Source organism: Vombatus ursinus, unplaced genomic scaffold, assembly GCF_900497805.2.
Source record: "Vombatus ursinus unplaced genomic scaffold, bare-nosed wombat genome assembly UNPS02014935.1, whole genome shotgun sequence".
Classification (NCBI taxonomy): Eukaryota; Metazoa; Chordata; class Mammalia; order Diprotodontia; family Vombatidae; genus Vombatus; species Vombatus ursinus.
Genome location: NW_020954713.1, coordinates 2636281 through 2661210, shown reverse-complemented (window position 1 = coordinate 2661210; position 24930 = coordinate 2636281). Strand labels below are relative to the sequence as shown.

At 43.2% G+C, this 24930-nt stretch overlaps 1 protein-coding gene across 2 annotated transcripts in view; it reads left to right on the top strand.

Moving 5' to 3' along the window:
• The window catches only part of POLE (DNA polymerase epsilon, catalytic subunit), a 66899-nt gene that overhangs the window by 9602 nt on the left and 32367 nt on the right, over positions 1 to 24930 (top strand). For both annotated transcript variants that reach the window (XM_027844177.1, XM_027844175.1), the window contains exons 5-23: positions 101 to 193; positions 441 to 595; positions 1602 to 1743; positions 1895 to 1975; positions 2464 to 2571; positions 2856 to 2966; positions 3829 to 3914; positions 4863 to 4982; positions 5438 to 5570; positions 5885 to 5998; positions 7346 to 7558; positions 8390 to 8497; positions 11379 to 11507; positions 11598 to 11700; positions 11796 to 11942; positions 12366 to 12511; positions 13966 to 14114; positions 15801 to 15893; positions 20338 to 20482. In XM_027844177.1, the coding sequence (XP_027699978.1) occupies positions 101 to 193; positions 441 to 595; positions 1602 to 1743; positions 1895 to 1975; positions 2464 to 2571; positions 2856 to 2966; positions 3829 to 3914; positions 4863 to 4982; positions 5438 to 5570; positions 5885 to 5998; positions 7346 to 7558; positions 8390 to 8497; positions 11379 to 11507; positions 11598 to 11700; positions 11796 to 11942; positions 12366 to 12511; positions 13966 to 14114; positions 15801 to 15893; positions 20338 to 20482 (2376 nt within the window). The remainder of the gene's footprint in view (positions 1 to 100; positions 194 to 440; positions 596 to 1601; positions 1744 to 1894; positions 1976 to 2463; positions 2572 to 2855; positions 2967 to 3828; positions 3915 to 4862; positions 4983 to 5437; positions 5571 to 5884; positions 5999 to 7345; positions 7559 to 8389; positions 8498 to 11378; positions 11508 to 11597; positions 11701 to 11795; positions 11943 to 12365; positions 12512 to 13965; positions 14115 to 15800; positions 15894 to 20337; positions 20483 to 24930) is intronic.

The window sequence follows — 24930 nt, the reverse complement described above, 5'->3', positions numbered from 1 at the left end:
CTGCTTTGGAATCTAGAAAGAAGCAGGTTTTTAGAGTGGAAAGTCAGGAGATGCATTAGATTCTAATCTTGGGAAGAGCTAAAATTCTGATTCATTGTAGGGTTGTGAGCGAGAAGTGTCATCTTTTCTCTCTAAGAAGTTTCAGGGGAAAATTGCCAAATTGGAGACTGTCCCCAAAGAGGATCTGGACTTGGTAAGTGTTGTCTGCACATTTGTGAAGCAGAGACTGGAAAAGGCTTAGGCAATGAGTTAATTTGCTGCTTTGTGGCCTGGGGGAATCATCGAAGGACCCTGGTGTGGTGCTCCAGAGCTCCAGGTTCCCTGAGCTAGTTTCCATTTGTCTTTGTTGTATTATAGCCACTCTCGGTCTCCTTACTTCCCAGTCATTAGTAACATCTCTTTTCTTGAATTCGTTAACATGATTTATTTTCATTTCATAGGCAAATCACTTGGTAGGTTTGAAGCGAAATTACATTAAACTCTCTTTCAACACTGTGGATGACCTTGTAAAAGTGAGGAAGGAGATTTCCCCAGCCGTGAAGAAGAATCGAGAGCGGGATAATACCAGTGATACCTATACAGCTATGTTGTCTAGGTAAGTAAGCTACATCTTCCCAAACAGAACAAGTGATGTCCATTCCATTTTCCTGATCCTAATGAAGTAGGTATGTGGTCTTATGAGGTCACAGGTTCAGCATGATGCCAGGCTCCATTTTGTTGAAATATCCTTGAGAAATCAGACCAAGTGCCAATACACTTGATATGCTTAATGGAGCAGTATTTTTTTTTTTTTATCTTGGCTTAGGGAGTAAAGTATATCTGTGTCTTCTTTTACTAAAGGGAGTATTTGTGGATTGGTTCCAATCAACTCAGAAGTTGATTTTGAGTCCCAAGTATATTTTATCATTTTTAATCATTTTTAGATGTTCAGAAAATATTAACTATGGAAAACCTGATATGTAAAAACTGAAAATAAAAGGTTCAGGGGAAAGAATAGTAAGGAAAAAGCAGAGGTAGGAGAAGGTCATGTTGGTTTAAGAAGTAGTAGTAGCAGTAGTAGTAGTAGTAGTAGTAGAAGTAGTAGTAGTAGTAGAAGTAGTAGTAGTAGTAGTAGTAGAAGAAACACTCCACCTTAGGCAGAAGGCAGTCAAGCCTGAAATGTTGAAGCCTCCTATGACTTTCCACTTGCTCTGAAGCTGGCCTTTCAGAATGCTATAATCATTGGTCAATTACTAAACCTTTTGTTTAGCGTATGAAAGTATATAAAGACAAGCAGTGATTTTGAAATCCTAGTGTCAGTAGTTTACAATTCTGATGAAGAAGAGAGGGAGCAAGGTGAATGGTAGTTGATAGGGTATAGCTGGGGGAGCAAACCCCCTCTCCACAGGAACTCAGACTTGACCCTTTATTGGCACAGATCTTCAAGTATTTGTGAACTGTTATTCAAGGTTGTGTGTCCTACATATTCCTGAAGACCATCCCAATGAACTCAATCAATTTTGATTTTCATATTAACTTAGTACTGACTTTTCTGTCTTCATCTCTACAAGTCTACAGCTGGGAATAGAGGAATTAATAACTATTTTCCCTTTTCTGTGGAGTGCTTTGATGGGGGGCAGTGTAACTACTGACGAAGAGGGATCCTCTAAGAAGATAGCTGACCAGTTGGACAATGTAGTTGACATGCGAGAGTATGATGTTCCCTACCATATTCGTTTGTCCATTGACCTGAAGATCCACGTGGTGAGTGCCAGGCTTGAATAGTGTTTTCTTTGGGAAGGCCTTGATGTCAAGGAAGTGCTGAGGTGAAGCTGAGCACATGGACAGAAGCGTTTCCTGAAGTAGAGAACTCCTTACTTAACGCAACGTCTATGTCCTTTGGTCCCTTTTGTAGGCTCATTGGTATAATGTGCGGTACCGGGGCAGTTCCCTTCCCGTTGAAATCACCCGCCGAGATGACCTTGTTGAACGACCTGTAAGCAATACTTGTACTTTCTTAGCTGAGGTTGTGACAAGCTCTTTCCATAGGATCTCATGCCCTTTACCCAGAGGGATGAGATTGAGAGTTGATGGGATGTTGCCACAAGGGGGCAAAGGAGAGCTAATCAATCTTGTTCACTTTTCCATCGGGATCTGACCTGAAACCATTTCGTTTTACAGAAACGACTTAGGAGCTTTTAAGTGTCATCAGCTTTTTGGCCTGTGATGATTTAAACCTGTGAGATGAGCTAGGGAGCCCATATCAGCCATCTCTAATACCCTTGGATTGGACTTTGGGGACAAAAATCCACCACTGAGCTGTGTATGAGAGGACAAGGTCCAGCAGGAGCATTATGGATTTAGATGCATTGGGGCCAAGAAAGGAAAGCCTTGGGTTTCCCTTCTCTCAGAAATGACAGTGTTAGGATCATAAAGAAGGTCAGCTGGATTGCCACTGAGTCCTGTACCTTTTGTCACTTTCAGGACCCCGTGGTTTTGGCATTTGACATTGAAACAACCAAACTGCCTCTCAAGTTCCCAGATGCAGAGACTGACCAGATTATGATGATCTCTTACATGGTAGATGGGCAGGTGAGTGCCTCATTCAGCTTTTGAAATCTAAATCAGAATACAAGCTGAAAAATCATTCATCCCCTCTAGTCGTATTGGTTACAACTTCCTAACCATTGTGGGAAGGTTAGGGGACACCTCTAGTCTTAGGGCTTGAATCTTAATGTCTCTTCTTTGGGAGGGTAGGATGTCATGGAGTTACTGTTAGAGTTATGGCCGGCCACATTTTTGGGCAGTGAGTTGGTTTTTATTTGTGTTTTTTCTAGCACTGTTTTTAACTATAGATTTCTGACCAACTTCATTAGGGATACCTGATCACCAACAGGGAGATTGTCTCCGAGGACATTGAAGATTTTGAGTTCACCCCTAAGCCAGAATATGAGGGACCCTTTTGTGTCTTCAATGAACCTGATGAGGTAAGCACGTTCTTCTTAAGAGAAATTCTTAGCTCTCTCTCAGTCCTAGGGAGCTCCCCATGCCCAAGAACTGTGTGATATGAGAAAAAGATACTGATACTACTTCTTTTGCCATGGGTACCTCATTGAACTTAGCTGAAAGTAAAGTTATCAACCCATCATGGGAGAGATTGGTGTTAGATTTTTCTAGGAATGAATAAATGAAAAAGCATTTATTAAGTACTTAATTATGTACTAAGCAGTGAGGATACAAAAATAGAAAAGCAAGATAGTTCCTGTTTTCAAGGAGGGGGAGACAACATATAGAATGAGTGATTAGGGCTGATTAGGGTACATTGGTAGGTCAGAGGGCATTGGGGGTCTGGAGAGGGTATGTGCAGCAGGCTTGGTGGGCTAGAAGGCACAGTGATTACACAAATGTTAAGTCCTAGTGATCTTCCATTACCATTGATAACTGATGATTCTTTGTTCATTTCGTGATGTGAGTGGCAATGGCCCTTGTCTAGGAATTAGGATTGGTTGAAGGTCCTAGCCTGTGACTATTGGGAAGGAGTGACTGGTCAGGAGGATCAGAGTGGAATGGGGGCTCTCATTTCCTTCTTGAAAAGATGACAGTAGTGTTCAGTGTCCAACCAGACAGGACAATAGAAAGCATTGGTAGGAAGTTTGATGGGAAAATCTGATCTTCTGGATCCTCTAGTGCCTGGTTGGATCTGAGTACCTTGTGGATAGAGGTAGGAGAGAGACCACGTTCTTTGAGGTTCTTTCTACAAGGGAGTGTCTAGGTCAGTAAAAATGTAGCAAATATGTTTTCTCAAAATAGACAAAGTTGTTGACTGTTGTACTCTTTTACTGATTTCAGGCTCATTTAATCCAGAGGTGGTTTGAACACGTCCAGGAAACCAAACCTACCATCATGGTGACCTACAATGGTGACTTTTTTGACTGGTAAATGTGGAAGCTCATGTGGAAGCTTCACTAACAATTGTGAGGAACTAAGAATTGAGTTAAAGAGGGGCTCTACTGACAGGATGGTTGGGCTGCTCAGGAATAAGTATATTCCATTCTGGGGAGAGATAGCCAGCCTTGACTCACTTCTAGGACTCTATCTCTACCCAAGAAACCTGTGGTAGAGTGAAGAAAAGACAGTACATTGCTGCAGTTTTTGCAGTTCATACTCTAGGGGAGTCCCATCATTCTGGATGCATGAGTTTTTTCATTTTTTGTAAGATGAAGAATGATAGTATCCAGCCTTTACCTTGTTCACAGAATTGACCTTTTAGTAAAGTAGTTAGTAATAATGTAATATTTTTTGCTCAGTCATTTTCAGTCATGTCTGACTCTCCGTGACCCCATTTGGGGTTTTCTTGGCAAGGATACTGGAGTGGTTTTCCATTTCCTTCTTCAGCTCATTTTACAGATGAGGAAACTGAGGCAGACAGGGTTAAGTGACTTGCCCAGGGTCACACAGCTAGTAAGTGTCTGAGGCTGGATTTGAACTCAAGAAGATGAGTCTTCATGACTTCAGGCCTAATGCACTGTCCACTGTGCCACCTAGCTGCCTAATATAATAATAGTTCATGGTTATTTAACATTTTATGGTTTTATAGCAGTTTCATGTCTAACCCTCCACGGGAGGTAGAGTGCAGATCATCTCCATTTGATGGGTGAACAAACTGTGCTTCAGAGGGGTTAAATGGCCTGCTGAAGATCCCCCAGCTTATAAGTGGAAGAGCAGGGACCTAACTCTAGGTCTCCTGTCTCAGTATCCTTCCCATTCTTTGCATTCTGCCTTTGGTATTGTGAGTGAAGGAGGAGGAGATATGTGAGGAGGAGCATTCTCTGCTGTCATCCCTCCCCATTTGCCTTGTCTCACCCCTTTCCATCTTGCCCTAGGCCGTTTGTTGAAGCCAGAGCAGCAGTTCATGGCCTGAGTATGCATCAGGAGATTGGATTCCAAAAGGACAGTCAAGGGGAATACAAGTCCTCTCAGTGCATCCACATGGACTGTCTCAGGTGGGTGCTGCGGTGGCTTCTGCCCCAGGAATGTCACACCAAGGGACTTCTGGTGCTGTGCTCACACTACTAGATTGTGGGGTTCTTGGTCAGAAGGGACCAGATCAGTGAAGGGAGTTATCCTGCCAGCCACAAGACCGTGGCAGGGGGGCCTAGAAGGCACCTACCTGAGAGGCCTCCAGTCCAACTGGTCTCATTTTACTGAGGACAGTAAAGCCTGCAGAGGTGAATGAAGTGCTTTACCAAGGTTACACAGATAATAAATGGCAAAGGCAGGATTTGAACCCAGGTCCTTTGATTCTAAACCCATTGTTCTTTTCACTGCATGCAGTTCTTATAGGGAGTCGGCACTTTTGGGTGTCTGCCCACATGTTGTCTGCCCTTGTTAGCTCTTCCTGGCATTCAGGACCAGGGCCAGTGCCAGGATCATTTGTCTTCATTCTTTTCATTTCCAGATGGGTAAAGAGGGACAGTTACCTTCCAGTGGGCAGCCACAACCTTAAAGCTGCGGCCAAAGCCAAGCTCGGGTATGATCCTGTGGAGTTGGACCCTGAGGACATGTGTCGAATGGCCACCGAGGAGCCTCAGGTACCATGGAATCCCGTGGCTTTTGTAGGCCAGTGGGTATCAAGTGTCCTGGGTCTCTGAGGGAGATGGACAGTGAGCGCACTGCTTAGAAGAAGGGAGCCATGCCACTCTGTAGGGCTGCTTTTCCTACATAAACATTTACTGTTCCCAGTCCTCCCACTTACCTCAAGTGGCCAGAAGGTTAGGTCCATATCGCCCTCTCCTATATTGCTGGGTGTTCACCAGTAGTTTGGATTTTCTTTGAGTCTGCTGCTGGATATAGCCACACTTAATCTGTGTTTTTTCAGTTCTGGTTTTTTTACTTCTCTTCTCAGACACTAGCCACATATTCGGTATCAGATGCTGTGGCTACCTACTACATGTATATGAAGTATGTTCATCCCTTCATCTTTGCTCTGTGCACCATTATCCCCATGGAACCAGATGAGGTCAGTGCAACCTTTGCCCTGTTTGGGGTGGGGTATCTGTATTAGTGGCATCCGGTGCGGCATCTATACCGGACAAGATGGAGCCAGCTGCGGTGATGTGATGGCAGTTCTTTGGGAAGGTGGCTGTCGCTCCATCTTCCTGGTGAACGTCATCTCTGATCTAGGGCAGTAGGAATCTTAACAAATGAAAAGCGAAACTGGAGACTGTAATGACAGGAATGAATCAGTGAACAGAGCCCTTGTGTGCATAGCTCTGTGCTGAGCCCTGGGGATGCCCATGGACAAGTGAGAGGTCCAGCCCGCTCTCCAGGAGCTCACATTCTAGTGGGGGAGACAGCCCATCTGGAAGGTTTCATCTGTAAGTCAGGTGGAAGAGACCTATGGTCCCTAGAGTGTAGCAGCAAAGCAGAACGTAATGCTTCTTTAATAATCATTTACGATGATAAAATCATATCGGTTTCTGATGTTGAACCCTTTGAACAGTGTAGAAGACTTGAGTGACAAGAACTTTCTTATCTGGGTCTTCGGTAGCTGTGGCTGTGGCACCCACAGAGGCAGCTGCCATGTTGCATATCCACAGGGGCTGCTTCCCAGGAGGATAGTTGAAGGCATTAAGCCAGAAGCATTGCTGTTCCCAAGGCTCTTGATTTCAGGGTGGTGGGCTGCCTCCATCAAAGTCTGAGGGGAGATGGTGGTCAAGGTGTGGTGGTGGTTGGTCTTCCCTGGCATGTGCTGCCTCCTGCCTCTCCCTCTGGTGGTCTGGCTGCTTCAGCCAGGCAGGCTTGCCTACCTGTGAGTACCAGCTGGTTGGCAGTTGGTGAGGACAGCTGGCTGCTTCTCCATAGGAGCTGCCTCCTCAGGGATAAAGGCCTTCAGGCCTGGGCTGGAAGCAAGACCAGTGATCTGGGGCAGAGGTGCCAGACATGTGGCCCATGGACCTCCTGTGGCCCAAACACTCCCAAGTGTGACCTGAACCAGTTTAAAATGTAATTGGGAAATATTTAACAAAATAAATAAAAGTATAAAAGAACAGAGATAATATGTAGTTTTCTAAGTCATTATGTGGCCCACTAAAGTTTCCTTCATAAGGAACATAAGTTCAGTGGCCTCTGGTTTCTATTTTGATACCACTGGTCTAAGGGGTACTGTTCCTCATAGGGTTTTTGTGTACATCTGCCTGTTGGTGGCAGTCAGTCATGCAGTTGTTGCTTGTGGTGATGGGGAAGGCAGGCTCTGTCTCTGCAGTGAATTCTCCTATTAATGGTGGCTGCAGAGGCTGGATTGGAAGCAGGTCTGGTGGTTTGGGGAATGTTGCCATTCTCAAGGCTTTTGGTTTTCCCCCTGCAGGTCCTTCGGAAGGGTTCAGGGACCTTGTGTGAGGCCTTGCTGATGGTCCAGGCTTTCCATGCCAACATCGTTTTTCCTAACAAGCAAGAGCAGGAGTTCAACAAACTGACTGAAGATGGCCACGTATTGGACTCAGAGACATACGTTGGCGGCCACGTGGAGGCACTGGAATCAGGCGTCTTCCGCAGTGACATTCCCTGCCGATTTAAAATGGTGCAACTCTTTCCTGCTCTCTTTGCTTTCCTCTTGGCTGCTTTGGGGGTCTGGATATCCATGTCCCTGCCTTGTGGGTGGCAAGAACCAAAATAGGCTGAAGTAGATAGTAGTTCTTCCCTCATCATCTCTGTTGTCCCCTCGCATTCTAGGACCCTTGCTGATGTTATCACACAGTGCCTAGGGTAGCATTTGTCAAGACCATTATGCTGCAGCATCCTTCCTTGTTGGTGTCTCTTTGGGGGTCGGCGGGGGATTCCGGATGAAGTGTGGGTTGTCAAGTCCGCAAGCATTTAGTGCCTGCCATGTGCCAGGCACTGTGCTACTTATCGGGGATACAATGAAAGACAATAATAGTCCCTGCTGTCAAGACATTTACAGTCTCCCCTAGTCACAGGATGACTGTAACACGAGGAGAGCTTTGGCACGCCATACACATTAGGTCATATTTTCTAATTGCTATGTGGAATTGTTAAAGAACTCTTCCAAATTATGTTGTGTGCTTGGAGCCAGGGGTACAAAGTTTAGGCTAATTCATTTGACCTTGTGTCAGTAGAGATAGCCCCAAAGACTACAAATAACATGAATTGGTTTTAAAAAGCTGGATCAGAGCTCCTGCAGATTATGTTGTGAGCATGGAGCCTATGGTACAAAGTTTAGGCTAATTCATTTGACCTTGTATTAGTAGAGATAGCCCCAAAGACTGCAAGTAACGTGAGTTGGTCTTAAAAAGCTGGATCATGCAGATTCAGGGTGCATATTGACGTAGGGGCTGAGGTTCAGTGCAGTAATATTTCTTCCTGTATCATATCACCTCGTCTCCTCTGCTAGAATCCTGCAGCCTTTGACTTCTTGCTGCAGCGCGTAGAGAAGACCATGCGCCATGCTATTGAAGAAGAAGAAAATGTGCCCATTGAGCAGGTTACCAACTTCCAAGAGGTAACAGCCCTGGGTCCTCTGGGGGGATAAGGTGGGGAGGCTTGAGAAACTTCTGAAGTAGTGTACTTTGGCCATCAGCTCCTCATGTATGTCCGGATGTTCATTGTACTCTGGATCCCTGCATTTGTCTTCCCACTTTAGACTTGCTCTGTCCTTCTTTTATGAAACTTATAGACACTGTTTTCCAATGGAAATTTGGGGAAGTTTGAAGTTGGGTGGGATCCTCCTTTTTAGCCTCCATTATTTCTTTTTTGAATAAAGTCCAGCCAAATAATGTTCTTAGCTGACTATTTAATGGCGTCCTAATTGGTCTTTCTGCTTCTTGCCTATCCCTCTTTAATCCATCCTTTACACTGCAGAAGCAGTCTTCTTTCTGTACAATTTAAAACAATATGTTTTATTGATTTTCACTCCTTTTTCCGCACCCCCATCTATTGTGTTCCAGTGGCTTCCCCAACCTTTGTCTTATAACAAGTAGCAAGTCAAGCAAAATTAATCCCATTGGCCACATCTGAAAATGTACACGTCCCTCTCTGTGGTCCATCGCTTCTTGGCTGAAAGGTGGAAGAGTCGTGTCTCACCAGGCTGGAGGTTGGGATTGGATACTGTGTCGATCAGAGTTTTCAAGTCTTTCATTGTTATTTTTCTTTACATTATTTTGGTCATTTTGTAGATTCTCTTGGTTTTGTTTCCTTTGCTCTGCATCAGTTCATACAAATCTACCCAAGTTTCTCTCATTTTTTATAGTGTAATAATACTCTGACACTAAGTCCTTATTCTGTAATTTGTTCAGCCATTCCCCAATTGATGGGGATCCAATCCTTTTTTACTATATAAAAAGTGCTGCTATAAATATTTGTATGTATATGGGACTTTTTTCTTCTCTTTAATGTTCTTGGGATATACACCTAGTAGTAGTATTTCTAGGTCAAAGGGTATGTATAGTTTAGTTACCTTTTAAAGTATAATTCCAGATTATTTTCCAGAACATTTGGGCCAGTTCCTAGCTTCATCAGCAGTGCATTAGTACGCCTGTTTTCCCACAGGCCCTTTAGCATTGTATATATCATCGTTCACATCAAGGCTTCAGTAGGTTCTCATTGCTTATACTTAAAGAAAAAGTATAAACTCCTGGATTTGCCTTTTAGGGCCCTTCTGAGTCTGGTTCCAACCGACCTTTCCGTCCTCATCTGGTACTATTCTCCTAAACAGGACTACTCTCCTTCCCTTATTTCTATCTTGCCTTCTCTGACTCTGTGCCGTTGTTCATAGTGCAGTCCCCCGTGTCTCCATTTCTCTTTGTTGAATCTTCTCCCTTCTAAGTTGCTACTTTTTCCCCAAAGCCTTCCCTGACAACAAGCCCTCTCCTGAGCTGAAAGGGATCTCTGCCTCCTCAAATTTCCCATCACACTCTGCTTTTTGTTTTTAATTTATTTTCTTTCTCATTTTTAAAACACATTTTTATTTATTTCATTAAATGTTTATCAATTACCTGTAAAAAAAATTTAAACATTTACTTTAAAAATTTTAAATTCCAAAGCTCTCCTTCCCTTCTGCCATTGAGAAGTGAAGCAATATATTGATTATACATGTAAAGTGATGCAAAATAATTAGCCATGTTGCAAAAGAAAACAAAAAATAAAGCAAAAAAAGTAGCTTCAATCTGTATTCAGAGTTCATCAGTTCTCTCCCTGGAGGTAGATAGCATTTTTCATCATGAGTCCTTTGGAATTATCTTGGATCATTGTCTTGATCAGAGTAGCTAAGTCTTTCATACTTGATTATTCTCACAATATTGCTATTACTGTGTATATTATTCTGGTTCTGCTCACTTCACTCTGCATCAGTTCATATAAATCTTCCCAGGTTTTTCTGAAACCATCCTGCTCATTATTGCTTATAGTACAATAGTATTCCATCACAATCGTACACTACAGCTTGTTCAGCCATTCCTCAATTGATGGGCATCCCCTCAATTTCTAATTTTTTGCCACCACAAAAAGCTGCTATAAATATTTCTGTACAAATAATACCTTTTCTCTTTCCTTTGATCTCTTTGGGATACAAATCTAGTAGTAGTGTTGTGGGATCAAATGGTATGCACAGTTTTATAGCCCTTTGGGTATAGGTGGAGTTTGCAACTCCACCAGCAATGCATTAGTATCCCAATTTTTCCATATCCTCTCTAGCATTTGGCATTTTTCTCTTCTGTCATGTTAGCCAATCTGATAGGTGTGAGGTGGTATCTCAGAGTTGTTTTAATTTGCTTTTCTTTAATCAATAGTGATTTAGAGCATTTTTTCATGTGATTATTGATAGCTTTGATTTCTTCTGAAAATTGTCTGTTTGTATCCTTTGACCATTTGTCAATTGGAGAATCGCTTGTATTTTTATAAGTTTGGCTCTATTTCCTATATATTTGAGAAATGAGACCTTTCTATCAGAGAAATTTGCTGTAAAATTTTTTCCCAGTTTCCTGTTTCCCTTCTAATTTTGGCTGTATTAGTTTTGTTTGTATAAAATCTTTTTAATTTCATGTAATCCATTTTCCTTTCTGCATCACACTCTGCTTATGGCTTTTCTTTACGTTTGCCACATTTTCACAAGGATCAGTTATTGGCGTACTCATCCGTCCCTCCCATTAGACTGCATGCTCTTTGTCCACACAGGCTGTCATGTCTGTCTGTGATGCTGGTACTGACCACTGGCCTTTGCATACATGTATAGTTGGTGTTAAATAAATGTTTTTTGAATTGTGTTTAGCCAAGGATCATGGGAGCGTAACTTGTACCTGAGTTTTGGCTCCTCAAAGGAATAGCCCCTAGACAGCCATCTTTCTGCTTTGGTTTTCAATTTCTGTTTCTTTTTCCTCCTTCTGTAGGTGTGTGATGAAATTAAGAACAAACTGACCTCTCTTAAGGATGTACCCAATCGAATTGAGTGTCCTCTCATATACCACTTGGATGTGGGTGCCATGTACCCCAATATTATCCTTACTAACAGGTTGCAGGTGAGGACAAGCTTCTCTTATTTGAACCGCTGGGAGTTTGTTTAATCAAAGCTTTCATTCTGTCTGTCTGTCTCTCTTTTGAATGTCTAGCCTTCTGCTATAGTGAATGAGGCCACATGTGCTGCCTGTGACTTTAACAAACCAGGTGCTAACTGTCAACGAAAGATGACCTGGCAGTGGAGGGGAGAGTTCAGTAAGTGTTTGGTCATCGTTCTCTTCATCGGACAGACAGCTGCCTTGTCAAGGATTTGGATCCTCTGACCTTTTTTACCTTCATCCTCTTGCTAGTGCCAGCCAGCCGCAGTGAGTATCATCGTATTCAGCAGCAGCTGGAGTCAGAGAAGTTTCCTCCATTGTTCCCAGACAAACCAGCCCGGGCATTTCACGAGCTGTCCCGAGAAGAGCAGGCTAAATATGAGAAGAAACGACTGGCAGGCGAGTAGTTTGTTAGTGGTCTTCCTAACATCAGGGTTCCTACATTAGAAACACTCTTAATGTGTTACAAAGTCTCCTAATTAAACTGCACCTGTCAAGGTGCATCCTACCTTCTTCCTTCAGTTACCCTAAGTGGATGCCTGTACAACTGGTATTGCTATAAGACTAGGCTTTCTCTCAGTGGCAGTGATGGGCCTTGGCCTCTCTGCCCCATTTGTGCCCTGCTAGGGTCTCTCTCAAGTACTGAAATCTGGACAGTCATCCTTCACCCCAGTTGTTTAATCTTTTGGGAGAATCCCATTCAGATACAGGGTGGGTTAGATGGCCTTGATAATCCTTTGTCACTATAGGATTCTGCGACCCGCTGAGGAAGCATGAATTCTCTCTCTCAGCTGGTCGTCCTGTGTCTTCATTGTGATATAGATTACTGCCGGAAAGCTTACAAGAAGATCCATATCACAAAAGTGGAGGAGCGCCTCACCACCATCTGCCAGCGGGAGAACTCCTTCTACGTAGACACAGTCCGAGCTTTCCGAGACCGACGGTATGAGTTCAAAGGACTGCATAAGGTACGGAGGCTACGGCCTGCTTGGAGGCCCTGGAGGGAGTGTGTTGGGAGAGGCCCCAGTGGGGTCCTATTTCTGAAATCTCCCCCTTCTGACCTGAGAACCTTTGGGCTGGTTTGCCTCACCGATTGGGCTCCCTCAGTCTTGATGGCCCCACCCTGAACCTCTTCTCCATGGCCACACACAGGTGGACAGTGACCTTCAGTTCCTTGGGCTTTGAGAAGTGAAGAGCCAATCAGGGGTGTGATATGAACCTGTCTCAGTGAGGGCTTCCTGCAGTGGAGGCTTTTGGGGCTGAATGTTTCTGATCTCTTATCTTTAGAGACAGAGAATTTCATTCGTGTATCCTCTATTTGCCTCAGTTTCCTCATCTGTAATTGTGGGGATTCACCTCCCAGGATTGTTGTGAGGATCAAATGTGATAATATTTGTAAAGCTCTTAGCACAGTGCCTGGCACAAAGTGGATGCTGATTAAATGTTAGCTATCATCATCATGATGTCATCATTATTGTTATTACTATTATCCTGAGGTGCTAATGTAGGGGTCTTAGGGTTGAGTGCTTCTACTTTTTATGTGTTTAACACAGTGAGCAAGAAGGATCTAGGATAGTTCCCAGGGATTCCTAATTTAATGAGGATTCTCCAGGAGTGACGTGTTCACTTCATTAAGCAGATTTTCTAAAGCTGAGCCCTTCAGGCAGTAAAACTATGTTCATTGTAAGCATTTTTGATAGGAATCTGTCTAAAATGTGTTGTTTTCTTCCTCCATTCAAGGCAAGGAAGTAGACAGCATATTTCTGAAAGATTGGAGGGCTTGACTTGCTCAGCTTCAGTGAACTGGAAAGTTCACCTAAGTGGAACGCCTCCCCCTCCTTGAAGCACAGGGGTAACAGCAGAGCTAAAGGCAGATACTGAAGCCCATTACTGCAGAGGAACATGGGAATTTGGGACAGGGCTTCATCTTTTCTTGATGACTTAGTGGTGTCTTATGAACATCTAGAATTTTGCTCTGTATTAATGGACTTTGGTGTCTGCCTTTTAGCAGCAGCTCCCTCATTTGTTTCTGGTTTGCTTTTAGTAAAATTTGGGCTAGGAAACTGGATGAACAAGGTGTAATGATACCTTTATTTTTGAAAAAAGCCTTCAAAAAGTCTCTTAGTGGGAAAATACTTTCCCCAGAACCCAGGACAGGGAGTGACTTTCAGATCAAAACTTTAGGACAATATGTCAGGTGCCTGCAGATACAACTTTTCCTATTAATTACCAGGTTTGGGACTTCACCGAAGTCAGTTTTCTGGACAAATTCAGTATTACTTAATTTCACAAGATGTAGAAATGAGACTGAAGCATTTTCCTTTCATTTTCCCCTTTTCAGCGACTGTCTTGTGACTTATGAATCCATTGAGCTTAAAGGGAAAGGCCTGTTAGGGGTGACTTTTCTCTGTGCTTGACTCAGGTATGGAAGAAAAAACTATCTGCTGCCACTGAGATGGGAGACGCTGCTGAAGTCAAGCGATGTAGGAACATGGAGATCTTGTATGACTCCTTGCAGCTGGCTCACAAGTGTATCCTCAACTCTTTCTATGGCTATGTGATGCGCAAAGGGTACGTGGGTGCAGCTCAGGGAGCTCCCTTCTCCTCGTTAACGGGCTCCATATCTCTTCCCTTTCCCCTGATTTTCAGCTGATGACATCTGTGAGGTCCAAGTGCTGAAAGAGCTCAGGGAAAAGAAGGACATCTGGCTTGGGGAGATGAGGGAAGGCTTCCTGCAGAAGGTGGAACTGAAGCGGAGCCTGGATTCCAATAGGCAGAAATGGGGAGGAGGAGAACATTCCAGGATGAGCCAGTTGTGTCTAGGAAGAGCTCAGGACCTCTTTGGGAGATGACAGGCGGCCTAGTTTGACTGGAGTCTGGGAGTGTAGTAAAGCGGTAAGAAATGAAGCTGAAAGGACAGATTGAAGTGAGGAGGTGGAGGGCTTTGGGAGCCAGCGAAGATTTCTGAACAAGAGGTGACATAGGATAATAACAACCTACACAGAGCACCTGAAGGCTTGTCTGGTGCTGGCATGCATCACCTCATTGGAGCCTCCCCGCAGCCTGGTGAGGCAGATATCACAGGATAGGACTCAAAAGGACCTGACAGAACAGCTCCTATTGCAGCTCCTTCATTTAACAGGCAAGGAAAGTGGGCCCTGGAGAGGTTGTAACCTTCCCAACTGGAGTGGTAAGTGGCAGAGCTGGGATTGGAGCTTGACTGTAGTGACTCCAGATCTAGAGTGACCACGCTACCATGTCGCCTTCCACGATTGGAGCTGCACTTCAGTAAGAATAATTTGGTAGGGATGGCTGGGACAGCGTATTATTAGGGAGAATTATTAGAGAAAAGGAAAATTTACCGATTGTAATATTGGAGTATGAGGTCACAAGTGCCAACCGAGACCCACTCCCCTCAACTGTAGTAATTGCAAAGATAGTTAAATAGAGGCTTTATCAAGTGATTATGTGGTAAGTGTGCTGTGTACTGAGGATAGCAGTACAGGAAGCAGTCTCTCTCCTTAGGAAGCTCCCATTCTGATGGGGGAAGGCTGTACGGAAGGGAGACTCCAGGGGGGTAGGGAGGGTACAGAGGAGCAGTGCAGCAGCAGAAGAGAAGGAGGGTTCTGGAGAAAGTCCAGGCATGAGTGAGGTGAAGTGTGGTTGGGGTCATTCCTAAAATGGTAGTCCTGGGGAGGGAGTCACCAATGAGGAAGAAGGGCCCTGGTATGGTGGGACATAATAAATGGGGTGGGTGCCAGAAATACAGAAACTACAGGGCGATGACTGGAGTTTTGACCTTGGATGACTGGCAGGATGTGGTGTCATCAACAGAAATAGAGAGGTTGAAAGGAATAACCGGGGGTGGGGGTAGGGGGGAGGAGCAAAGGTGATGATAGTTTGGGACATATCGACACCCATGGAAAAGCAGGAAGAAGAGGGTGTCTCTTTTCTGGAGAGCATGTCTCTGCATAGAGACCTCAAAGAATCTGCTCCTTTCTCTGCCTCAGAGATTTGCCACTTTATTCTCCTGCCCCCAGAGAGGCAGTCGTGAATCTAATGAGAGGAGTGGTCATTCTCTAGAATCATGAGTCTTGCCTTTTCTGCCTACAGCTGGGAGATGAGTTGTTTGGGTTTTTCTCCCCAGATTCTTTTTACCTCCTCTGACTACTCTTGGGGTCAGCCCTCCAGCACAGATAGTCTTCCTGCCCAGTGACCTCACTACCTGATATACCTGCTCGGTTGTCACCTTTGCAGGGCTCGATGGTATTCCATGGAGATGGCAGGAATCGTCTGCTTCACAGGAGCCAATATCATCACGCAGGCCCGGGAGCTGATTGAGCAGATTGGGTAAGTGTGGAATGTGGATTCCATGGATCAGCTACTGGGGAACGTGAGGAAAAATTTAGGAAGAAGTGGGAAGGTAGGCAACCAGAATGTCTTAGTGTGACAAATAGAATCGGGACCTAATACATGCTTTAACATTGTGAGGCTCATTACAAAGAATCAGAATCGTCCTGAGATTCATACGAGTCTCAGAGTTGAAGGGGCCCTGAAAGGTCAGGAATTGTCACCTCCCAAACCTGATGCAAAATCCCTCCTACAAGATCCCCAACAAGTAGCACAGTCAGTTCTAGTGCCATCAGTGAGTTCTCCTCTATAAGGAAGCCCTTTATGTTAAGCCTAAACCCCTGTAACTTAAGTCCAATAGTCTTGGTTTGGTCTTTTGGAAGCACACAGAACAAGCCTCATCGCTCCTGTGCGTGATAGCTTTTCCAACATTCGAAGATAACTTGCAGGTCCTTTCCCTGACCCCAAGTTTTTTCTGTTGACTAACATTCCCATTTATTAGTATAGTTCTCAGGCACCTTTCTGGCCTTTCTTCCCCTGTCCTCCTGGTTGTCCTTCTGGATTCATCCACTTTGGAACTGTCTTCATTGAATGTGACACCTACATCAGAATATGATGTTCCAGTTGTGGCCTGACCCCAGAGCAGAATACAGTGGGACTATTAACCACCTTGGATCTGGAAACTAGACTTCTATTAATGCCACCTGAGATTAAGTTAGCTTTGGGGACATTTAGACCACAATATTGTCTCCTGGAGTTTACCTTAATCCAGCCCTGGGGTCCTTATCACATTCACTTATTCACTTAGCCGTTTCTTAGTTAAGATGATTGCTTATCCTGGTATATGTTGGTGAACATATCTCTCCATTCTTTTGTTTATGCAGCAGACATTTATTAAATGCCCACCATGGATAATTAGATGATAATACAGTTATGCTCCAGGAGTCTGTGTTTGGGCCTGTGCTGTTTAACATTTTTATCAGTGATTTAGATAAAGGCACAGACAGCACATTTATCCTCTTTGTGGGTGACACAGAGCTGGGAGGGAGAGCAGTGGATGAAAGTGTTAAGATATAAAAGAACTTGACAGGTTAAATACAAGAGTGGGGAACCTGTGGCCTCGAGGCCACATGTGGCTCTCTAGGTCCTCGGGTGCAGCCTTTTGACTGAATCCAAACTTCACAAAACAAATCTCCTTAATAAGAGGATTTTTTTTGTGAAGTTTGACCTCAAAGGGTCATACTTGAGGACCTAGAGGGCCACATGTGGCCTCGAGAGCACAGGTTCTGCACCCCTGGTTAGAACATTAAGCCTAATATGATAGAAATGAAATTCATTAGGATAAATGTCAAGTCTTACACCCCTACGCTTCAGGACGAGATGGGGAGATATGGTTTGACAGCACTTCTGAATTGTAAGTTTTTGGCAGTGTGATATGACTGCCAAAAAGCCAGTATAATCTGGGGCTGGGTTAAGGTAAGAGGGTTATAGTTTCCAGAGGTATAAAAGTGAAAGTCTGTCCTCTGCCCTCACCACACTTCATCTGGAACATTGTGTTCAGTCTGGGGTGTCACAGTTTAAGAAGGACCTTGATAAGTGGGAGAAGGTCCAAAGGAGAGTAGCCAGGATCGTCAGGGGCCTGGAGTCTGTGTCATATGAGGATTGGTTGAAAGATCTGGGCATGTTCAGCCTGCAGAAGAAAAGACTTGGGGCGATATGATAACTGTGTTCTGGTACTTGGAGGCCTGTTGTGTCGAGGAAGACTTAGACGTGTTCTGTTTGGCCCCAGAGGGCAGAACCAGGAACAATGGATGTAAGTTGCAAAGAAGACAATTTAGGCTAGATGTGAGGGGAATTGAAACTGTCCAAAAACGGAATCAATTGGAAAGTGGTGAGTTTCCCTCCTTGGAGGTCTTCAGGAAGAGTTGGATGACTAATGGATGACTAATCTATCAAGTATTATGTGCCAAGCACTGTGCTAGGCACTAGGGATACAAGTAGAAAGAATGAAACAATCTCTAGTAGGCCGAAGGTAAGAGAATAAGCATTTATATAGCACCTACTGTGTACCAGGCACTTCACAATTATTATCTCATTTGGTCCTCACAACAAACCTAGGAGGTTGGTACACTTATTTGCCACCATTTTACAGATGAAGAAACTGAGGCACAGTTTTTCTAGCTAGTAGGCTGGATTTGAACTCAGGTCTTCCTGACTAAGGCTTAGTTATCTATTTACTGCACCACCAGTTGGCTTTACAAAGAATGAGTTTTCATTTGTATTTATTGACTTTGTATTTGTGCTGTGTATACAGCATGAATATAAAGTTAATAAATACAAATATGTACAAAGTAGTTAAAGAGAAGATAGTTTGCTCTAGCAGTTGGGAGTTCGGGAAAGGCTTCATGCAGAAGATGATAACAGAGAATCATCTTAAAGAAGGAGGGGGGAGGAGGAAGTGTATTTCAGGCCTCGGGCACAGTCAGTGCGAAAGAGACATGGAGTGTCATGAGTAAGGAACAGAGGAAAGGTCAGCTTGACTATTTTGCAGAGTGGGGGGGGGGGCGAAATGTCCAGGGAGGCTGGAAAGATGGATTAGAGCAAAGTATGTGGGGCTTTACAAGCTAAACAGAGGAGTTTACATTTGATTCCCAGAGGCAGTAGGAATTGTTGAGTGGGGGTCACGTGGTCAGATCTGCATTTATGGAAAAGTGTTTTGGTAGTCATGTGGAGGATGAAGTTGGGGTGGTGAGAGAACCGAAGTAGGGAGATCAATTGGAATAATCTGGGTGAGAGCTGTTGTGCAAGATTTGGCAACCAATTGGCTCTGTGGATGATGAGCTAAGAGGCCAAGATGATTCCAAGGCTGCAGACAGCAGGCACCAGAAAGATGGTGGTACCTTTGACAGAAAGAGGAAGGTTGAGAAGATGGAAGAGTTTATGGGGAAGGAGAAAGAGTTCAGTTTTAGACATGTTGAGTTTCAGATGTCAGATGTTTCATCCAGGGTGAAATGCACAACAGGCATTTGGTGATCCAGAACAGGAGCTCAGGGAAGTGATTGGGGCTGGAGATTTAGATCTGGGAGTCATCATCTGCATAGAGGTGATGGTTAAACCCATGGGACTTAATGAGGTAACTAAGATAGAGGCTCTGGAGCAGGCCTGCACAACCTGGGGCCCACCAGAGGATCCTAGGAATGTAGAAGAAAACATCCTCTACGTTTTTCCCAGGCCGCCCGAAATTCTTTGGTGGGCCCCAGATTGTGCAGGTCTGGTCTAGAGGGTGAAAAGAGGGCCCAGGACAGAACCTCAGGGAACACTTATGGTTAGGGGCTATGATGTCAGTGATGAGCTAGGAAAGGAATCTGAGAAGGAATGGTCAGACAGTTACGGGGCAAAGCAGGAGAGAGGAATGTCATGAAAACCCAGAGTGGAGAGAGTACTGAGGAGGAAGAGAGAATGGAACAAGCATTTCTTAGGTGTCTAATATGTAGCAGGCACTGTACGAAGCACTTTGCAAATGTTACCTCACAATAATCCTGTGAGGTGGGTGCTATTATTGTCCCATTTTACAGTTGAAAAAACTGAGGCAGACAAAGGAGAGGATGTCCAACAGTGTCACATGCAGCAGATAGGTTGAGTAGGATGAGGACTGAGAAAAGTTTTGTGATTGAGAAATCTTAATTGCAATTAAGGTAACTTCAAAGAAAATAGTTTCATTTGTGTGATGCAGTTGAAAGCCATTTTGCCAATATTTGAGGAAAGAGTGGGGAGGAGATGTAGGTAGCAAATATAGACACATTTTTCGAGTTTGGGAAAGGGAGAGGAACTATAGGGTTTGAAGGAATAGTAGGGACCAGGTACATTACAAATTCATGCTGTCCAACTTCAGCCAGGTCCTCAGTGAAGCAAGGCAGTCCCTTTTTTCCTCCCTAAATGATTCTCTGTCTCACTACACACAAGTTATTCCAAACCTTCTCTTTCCTCTTCAAGACCCCTGTCCTTTCTCCCCTTCCTCCCCTCTCCTTACCTCTTCACTGAACAATTCAAGACCATTCAAAGTGAGCTCCCTCTTTCCCTATTGTCTTCATCTCATAATCCCTTGATACCATATTAGGTATTTATGGGTGGACGTTGGACTGGAAGGTCACTAAGGCCTTTGCCAACTCAGTGATTCTAAGATACACAAGACAGAATGGAATATCAGTGTCCATAGTAAGATACCTAAGGATATAGAAACCAGGGATTGCTACAAAATAGGAAGCAGAAGACAGACATCCGCCATCCATCTTACAAAGTTTGGCCGATCCCTTTTTGATCAGGCATAGACGCTGATATGCCTGCACCTGGCTAGGTACATGACAGGACATCAGGATGGCCTCCAAACTTTCAGGGGTGCCCTATAGCGTTGTCCACGTGTCTTTGCATCTCTCTTCCTTTACAGGAGACCTCTAGAGCTTGACACAGATGGAATCTGGTGTGTCCTACCAAACAGCTTCCCAGAAAATTTTGTCATCAAGTCAACCAATGCAAAGAAGCCCAAGGTGACCATCTCCTACCCTGGAGCTATGTTAAACATCATGGTGAAGGTGAGTTTCTTTATTTCTTAAGGTTTATTGATGCCTTTTGGTTTTATGTCACGTTCATTTCCAAGTGTACGTTCTACCCAGTAGACCTTTGTCACAAAGATTTTTAAAACCATTCGGCAAAACCACCACCCCTTTAGCCACATTGGACAACATATGCGGCGTTCTATACCCACAGTCTCCCATCTCCCTTTTTCCATTGAGGAGGTAAATTTTCTTTTCCCTGGGGCTTAGCTTGATTATTATAATTAGTGCATCTGTCAGGCATTACCTAAGAGCAGACCATTTCTTTGTTTTTCCATATCGATTTTATTGAAATTGTATTTTCTATCCGGTACCCAGAAAATACTTTGACATTAATACTTGTACAGGTATAATGTTCCTTCATCCTGTTCCTGGGTAAAGCCAAGGATGGGGATCCTCTATGATACCAGGTAGGATTCTCCAAGCTGAGTAGGAGAAGGAAAAGTCATGGCTAGATTCATTCAATGTAATAACTAACCTCATTGTTTGTACTCCACATCTCTCCACATTTAACCTGCCAGCTCAGCTTCTTCCTAGGTATTAGAACAGCAGAGTTATAAGTAACCCTTGGGCCCATGGGTAATATAGCTCAGTGTCAAGTCAGCTCTGTCACTGGTCTCATTCACATCTTAGTTTGAGCTACTGGTTTCTTGCATTGTCGATTGTGAGTAATGCAAACCTTGTACTTCATACTTTTCCGTGGTTCCCAGCATGATGTCCTGCTTCCCATTGCCTATCTCTGCACTGATTCCCTGTTGGGTTCTGACCACTTGCTTCATCATTACCTACTGCCTTACTGCCCATTACTGAAGCTCCTGGGGCTGATCATCTCTCTGGGATTTCCCTTTATTACCTATGTTTATACTCTGGTTATGCCACTCACTGGTTCTAATTTCCATCTAATGCCCACTGCTGGCATTGCCCAAATCATCCTACTACTCAGCAGGTCCTGGTTGCTTATAGGCAAAGCCAGAGATTGTATCTGCAGCTGTTATGAAGTTTTTTGAAAAATGTATTCTTTATTGGGTTATTGAAGTCCAGAAGACATCAGCATTGTTACTGACTGGTATAACAGAGAAAGCTAGAGACATATGGAGGTAAAAGATGAAAGATGAGAGAAAGAAAAATAAATTGGAAATAATTTTCTCTTACTGTTTAGTTGCTTTCAGAGAAATCAAAGCCAAGTTTTGTACCTCATGTTCATTTGACACGACTCCACATCAGCCTCCATTTCTTTTTTCACAGCTTTGAAAAGTTTTGGCATCTTTGACAACTTAATAATAAACAATCATGACATCTAGTGGCAAAAGGGGGAAGCAGAAATAATCTCAAAAATCTTTTAACTGTAGGTCAGTGGAATGATTTTGAAATTTTTGCTGCAGGGAGAAAGAAGGTGTGATGGGTAGAGTATTGGACTCAGAATCAGAAGAATCACATCCTATTTTCAGTACTTACTAGTTATATGATCCTGAGCATCTGTTTCCTCATCTCTAAGATGGGGGCAATAATAGTAAATTCAAATGAAGATAATGTATTTTTGGGGTTTTTTTGGTTTTGTTTTGTTTTTGTGGTTTGTTTGTTGTTTTTTGTTTTGTTTTGTTTTGGTTAGGCAATGGGGTTAAGTGACTTGCCCACGGTCACACAGCTAGTAAGTGTTATGTGTCTGAGGCCACATTTGAACTTAGGTCCTCCTGACTCCAAGTCTAGTGCTCTATCCGCTATGCCACCTACCTGCCCCTAGATATCAGCAAACTTTTTTTTTTTTTTTGGTGAGGCAATTGGGGTTAAGTGACTTGCCCAGGGTCACACAGCTAGTAAGTGTCAAATGTTTGAGGCCAGATTTGAATTCAGGTCCTCCTGACTCCAAGGCCACCTAGCTGCCCTTCTGTATATTTGTTTTTTAAAGTACTTTGTGACCTTGTCCTAAACTATCTTTTGAACCTTGTTATGTACATTGTTCCATTCCTGTGCTCTGCAGTGAAACCAAACAGGCTTTCTTGATGTTCTTCACACATGTCACTCCATTTCTCAACTCTGTATGTTTGTACTGGTTGTTTTCCATGCCTGGAATTCACCTCTGCTTTGTTTCCTTCAAAAGTCAGTCTAAGTGCCATCTTTTACATGAAACCTTTCCTGATCCTCCCAGATGCTAGTGTCCTTCCCTTCAAAATGATTTTGTACTTATTTTGTGTATATTTTGTATATCTAATCAATGTACTTGTTGTTTCCCTATTAGAATATAAGCTTCCTGAGGACAAGGACTGTTTCATTTTTGTCTCCCAACACATATCACCATGCCTACAGTAGATGTGTAATAGCTGCTTGCTTGCTTCCTTGTTTGGTAAAGCACTTTGCAAACTTTTAAGCTCTACGCAAATGTTAACTACAGTTATTGTTAATTAGACTGAAAAGTTTAGTGCATGAAGGGGAGGCCTGTGAAATACATCTAGAAAAGATAAATTGGAGCCTGATTTTGGAGGACTTTAAATGCCATATGAAGTTATACTTTGTCCTGGAGGCAATAGGGAGCCAATGGTAATTTTTGAGCTAGTGTCAGATCTGTATGTTGGGGAGATTATTTTGACAACTTTGTAAAGGTAGTTTGCAGGGGATAAAGATTGGATGCAGGGAGACCAATGCTGAGGCTATAGTTTAACAAGCACCTGAACTAAGGTAGTGGCCATGTGTGAGTGGGGAGAAGAAAATAGCTTTAAGTGATGTCGTAGAAGTAAAATCAGTAAGATTTGGCAACTGATTAGTTATGAGAATTGAGGGAAAGGAAGAGTCAAAGGTGACATAGGGTAAGTGGAATGCCGGTGTTGCGCTTGAGAGAAATAGGGAAACGTGGAAGAAGGGCAGGTTTCAAGAGGAAGACGACGTTATGAACACGCAGAGTCTTAGGGTCCGAAGGGAACGTCTTGGTGGGGATGTCTGAGTGAGAGTTCTAGTCTAGTCTCTGGCTAGTCCAGTTGACTGGAGTGGGACTAGAGTTCAGGAGAGTAATTAGTACTGGATATATAGGTTTGGGAGTCATCTATAAAGAGATGCTAATTGAACCACGGGCATGGAAGTTGCCAAAATAATCTCCCCAGTATACATCAAGGGAAAGAGCATATAGAGAGAAGGGATGAGGGCCCAGGACATAAAACCTTTGGGGACACCCATACTTAGGAAATAGGAGAAGGATGATTGATTGTCTCCAGGAAAGGAGGCTAAGGATCAGTAGTGATATAGGTAAGTGGTAGTATTATTGAAACACAGGTTGGGGGGTGATAGTGTTAAAAGGTATAGAGGTCAAATTAAGGTGGAGACTTAGAAAAGTCATCGAATTTAGCATTTACCTATTTATTGATAACTTGGAACAGAATAGTCTCAGTAGACTGTTGGAGTTGAAAGACAGGTTGCAAAAAATTGAGGAGTGGAGAATGAGGAGGTGAAAGGAATAAGAACAATTTTTTTGTAAGATTTCTTTTTCCTAATTTATTATTTATTTATTTTGAACATTAATTAAAAAATTTTTTTTTGAGTTCCTGAATTCTCTTCCTCCCACCCAAGAAGGTAAGAAATGTGATATCAGTTATACATGCAAAATCATGCAAAACATATTTCCATATTAGCCATGTTGCCAAAAAACAAGAAAAACAAAAATGAAAAAGTTATGCTTCAATCTGCATTCATACTCCATCAGTTCTTTTTCTAGAGGTCAATCGCATTTTTCATCCTAAGTCTCAGAATTGTCTTGGATCAATCATTGTATTGATCAGAATGCTTAAGTCATTTCACAGTTTGATCATTGTACAATGTTGCTGTTACTATGTAGATTGTTCTCTCGTTCTGCCTATTTCACTTTGCATCAGTTCATGTAAGTCTTACTAGGTTTTTCTGAAGCCATCCTGCTTGTCATTTTATTTTTCTTTTTTTAAAATCAATTAATTAATTTGTTAGTAGTTTTCAGCATTCACTTTTATAAGATTTTGAGTTCTAAGTTTTCTCCCTCTCCCTCCACTCCCCCTTCACCAAAACGGTATGCAATTTGGTATAGACTATACATGTACAATCATATTAAACATATTTCCACGTTAGTCATGTTGTGAAAGAAGAATCAGAACAAAAGGGAAAAAACATGAGAAAGAAAAAACAAAAAAACAACAAAAAAAGAGAAAATGGTATGCTTCAATCTGCATTCAGACTCCATAGTTCTTTCTCTGGGTGAGGACAAAGGACTCATGGAATTGTCTTAGATCATTGCATTGCTCAGAAGAGCTAAGTCTAACAAAGTCAGTCATTGCACAGTGTTGCTGTTACTGTGCACAGTGTTCTGGTTCTGCTCACTTCACTCTGCATCAGTTCATGCAAGTCATTCCAGGTTTTTCTGAAGTTCACCTGCTCACCATTTCTTATGGAACAATAGTGTTCTATTACATTGA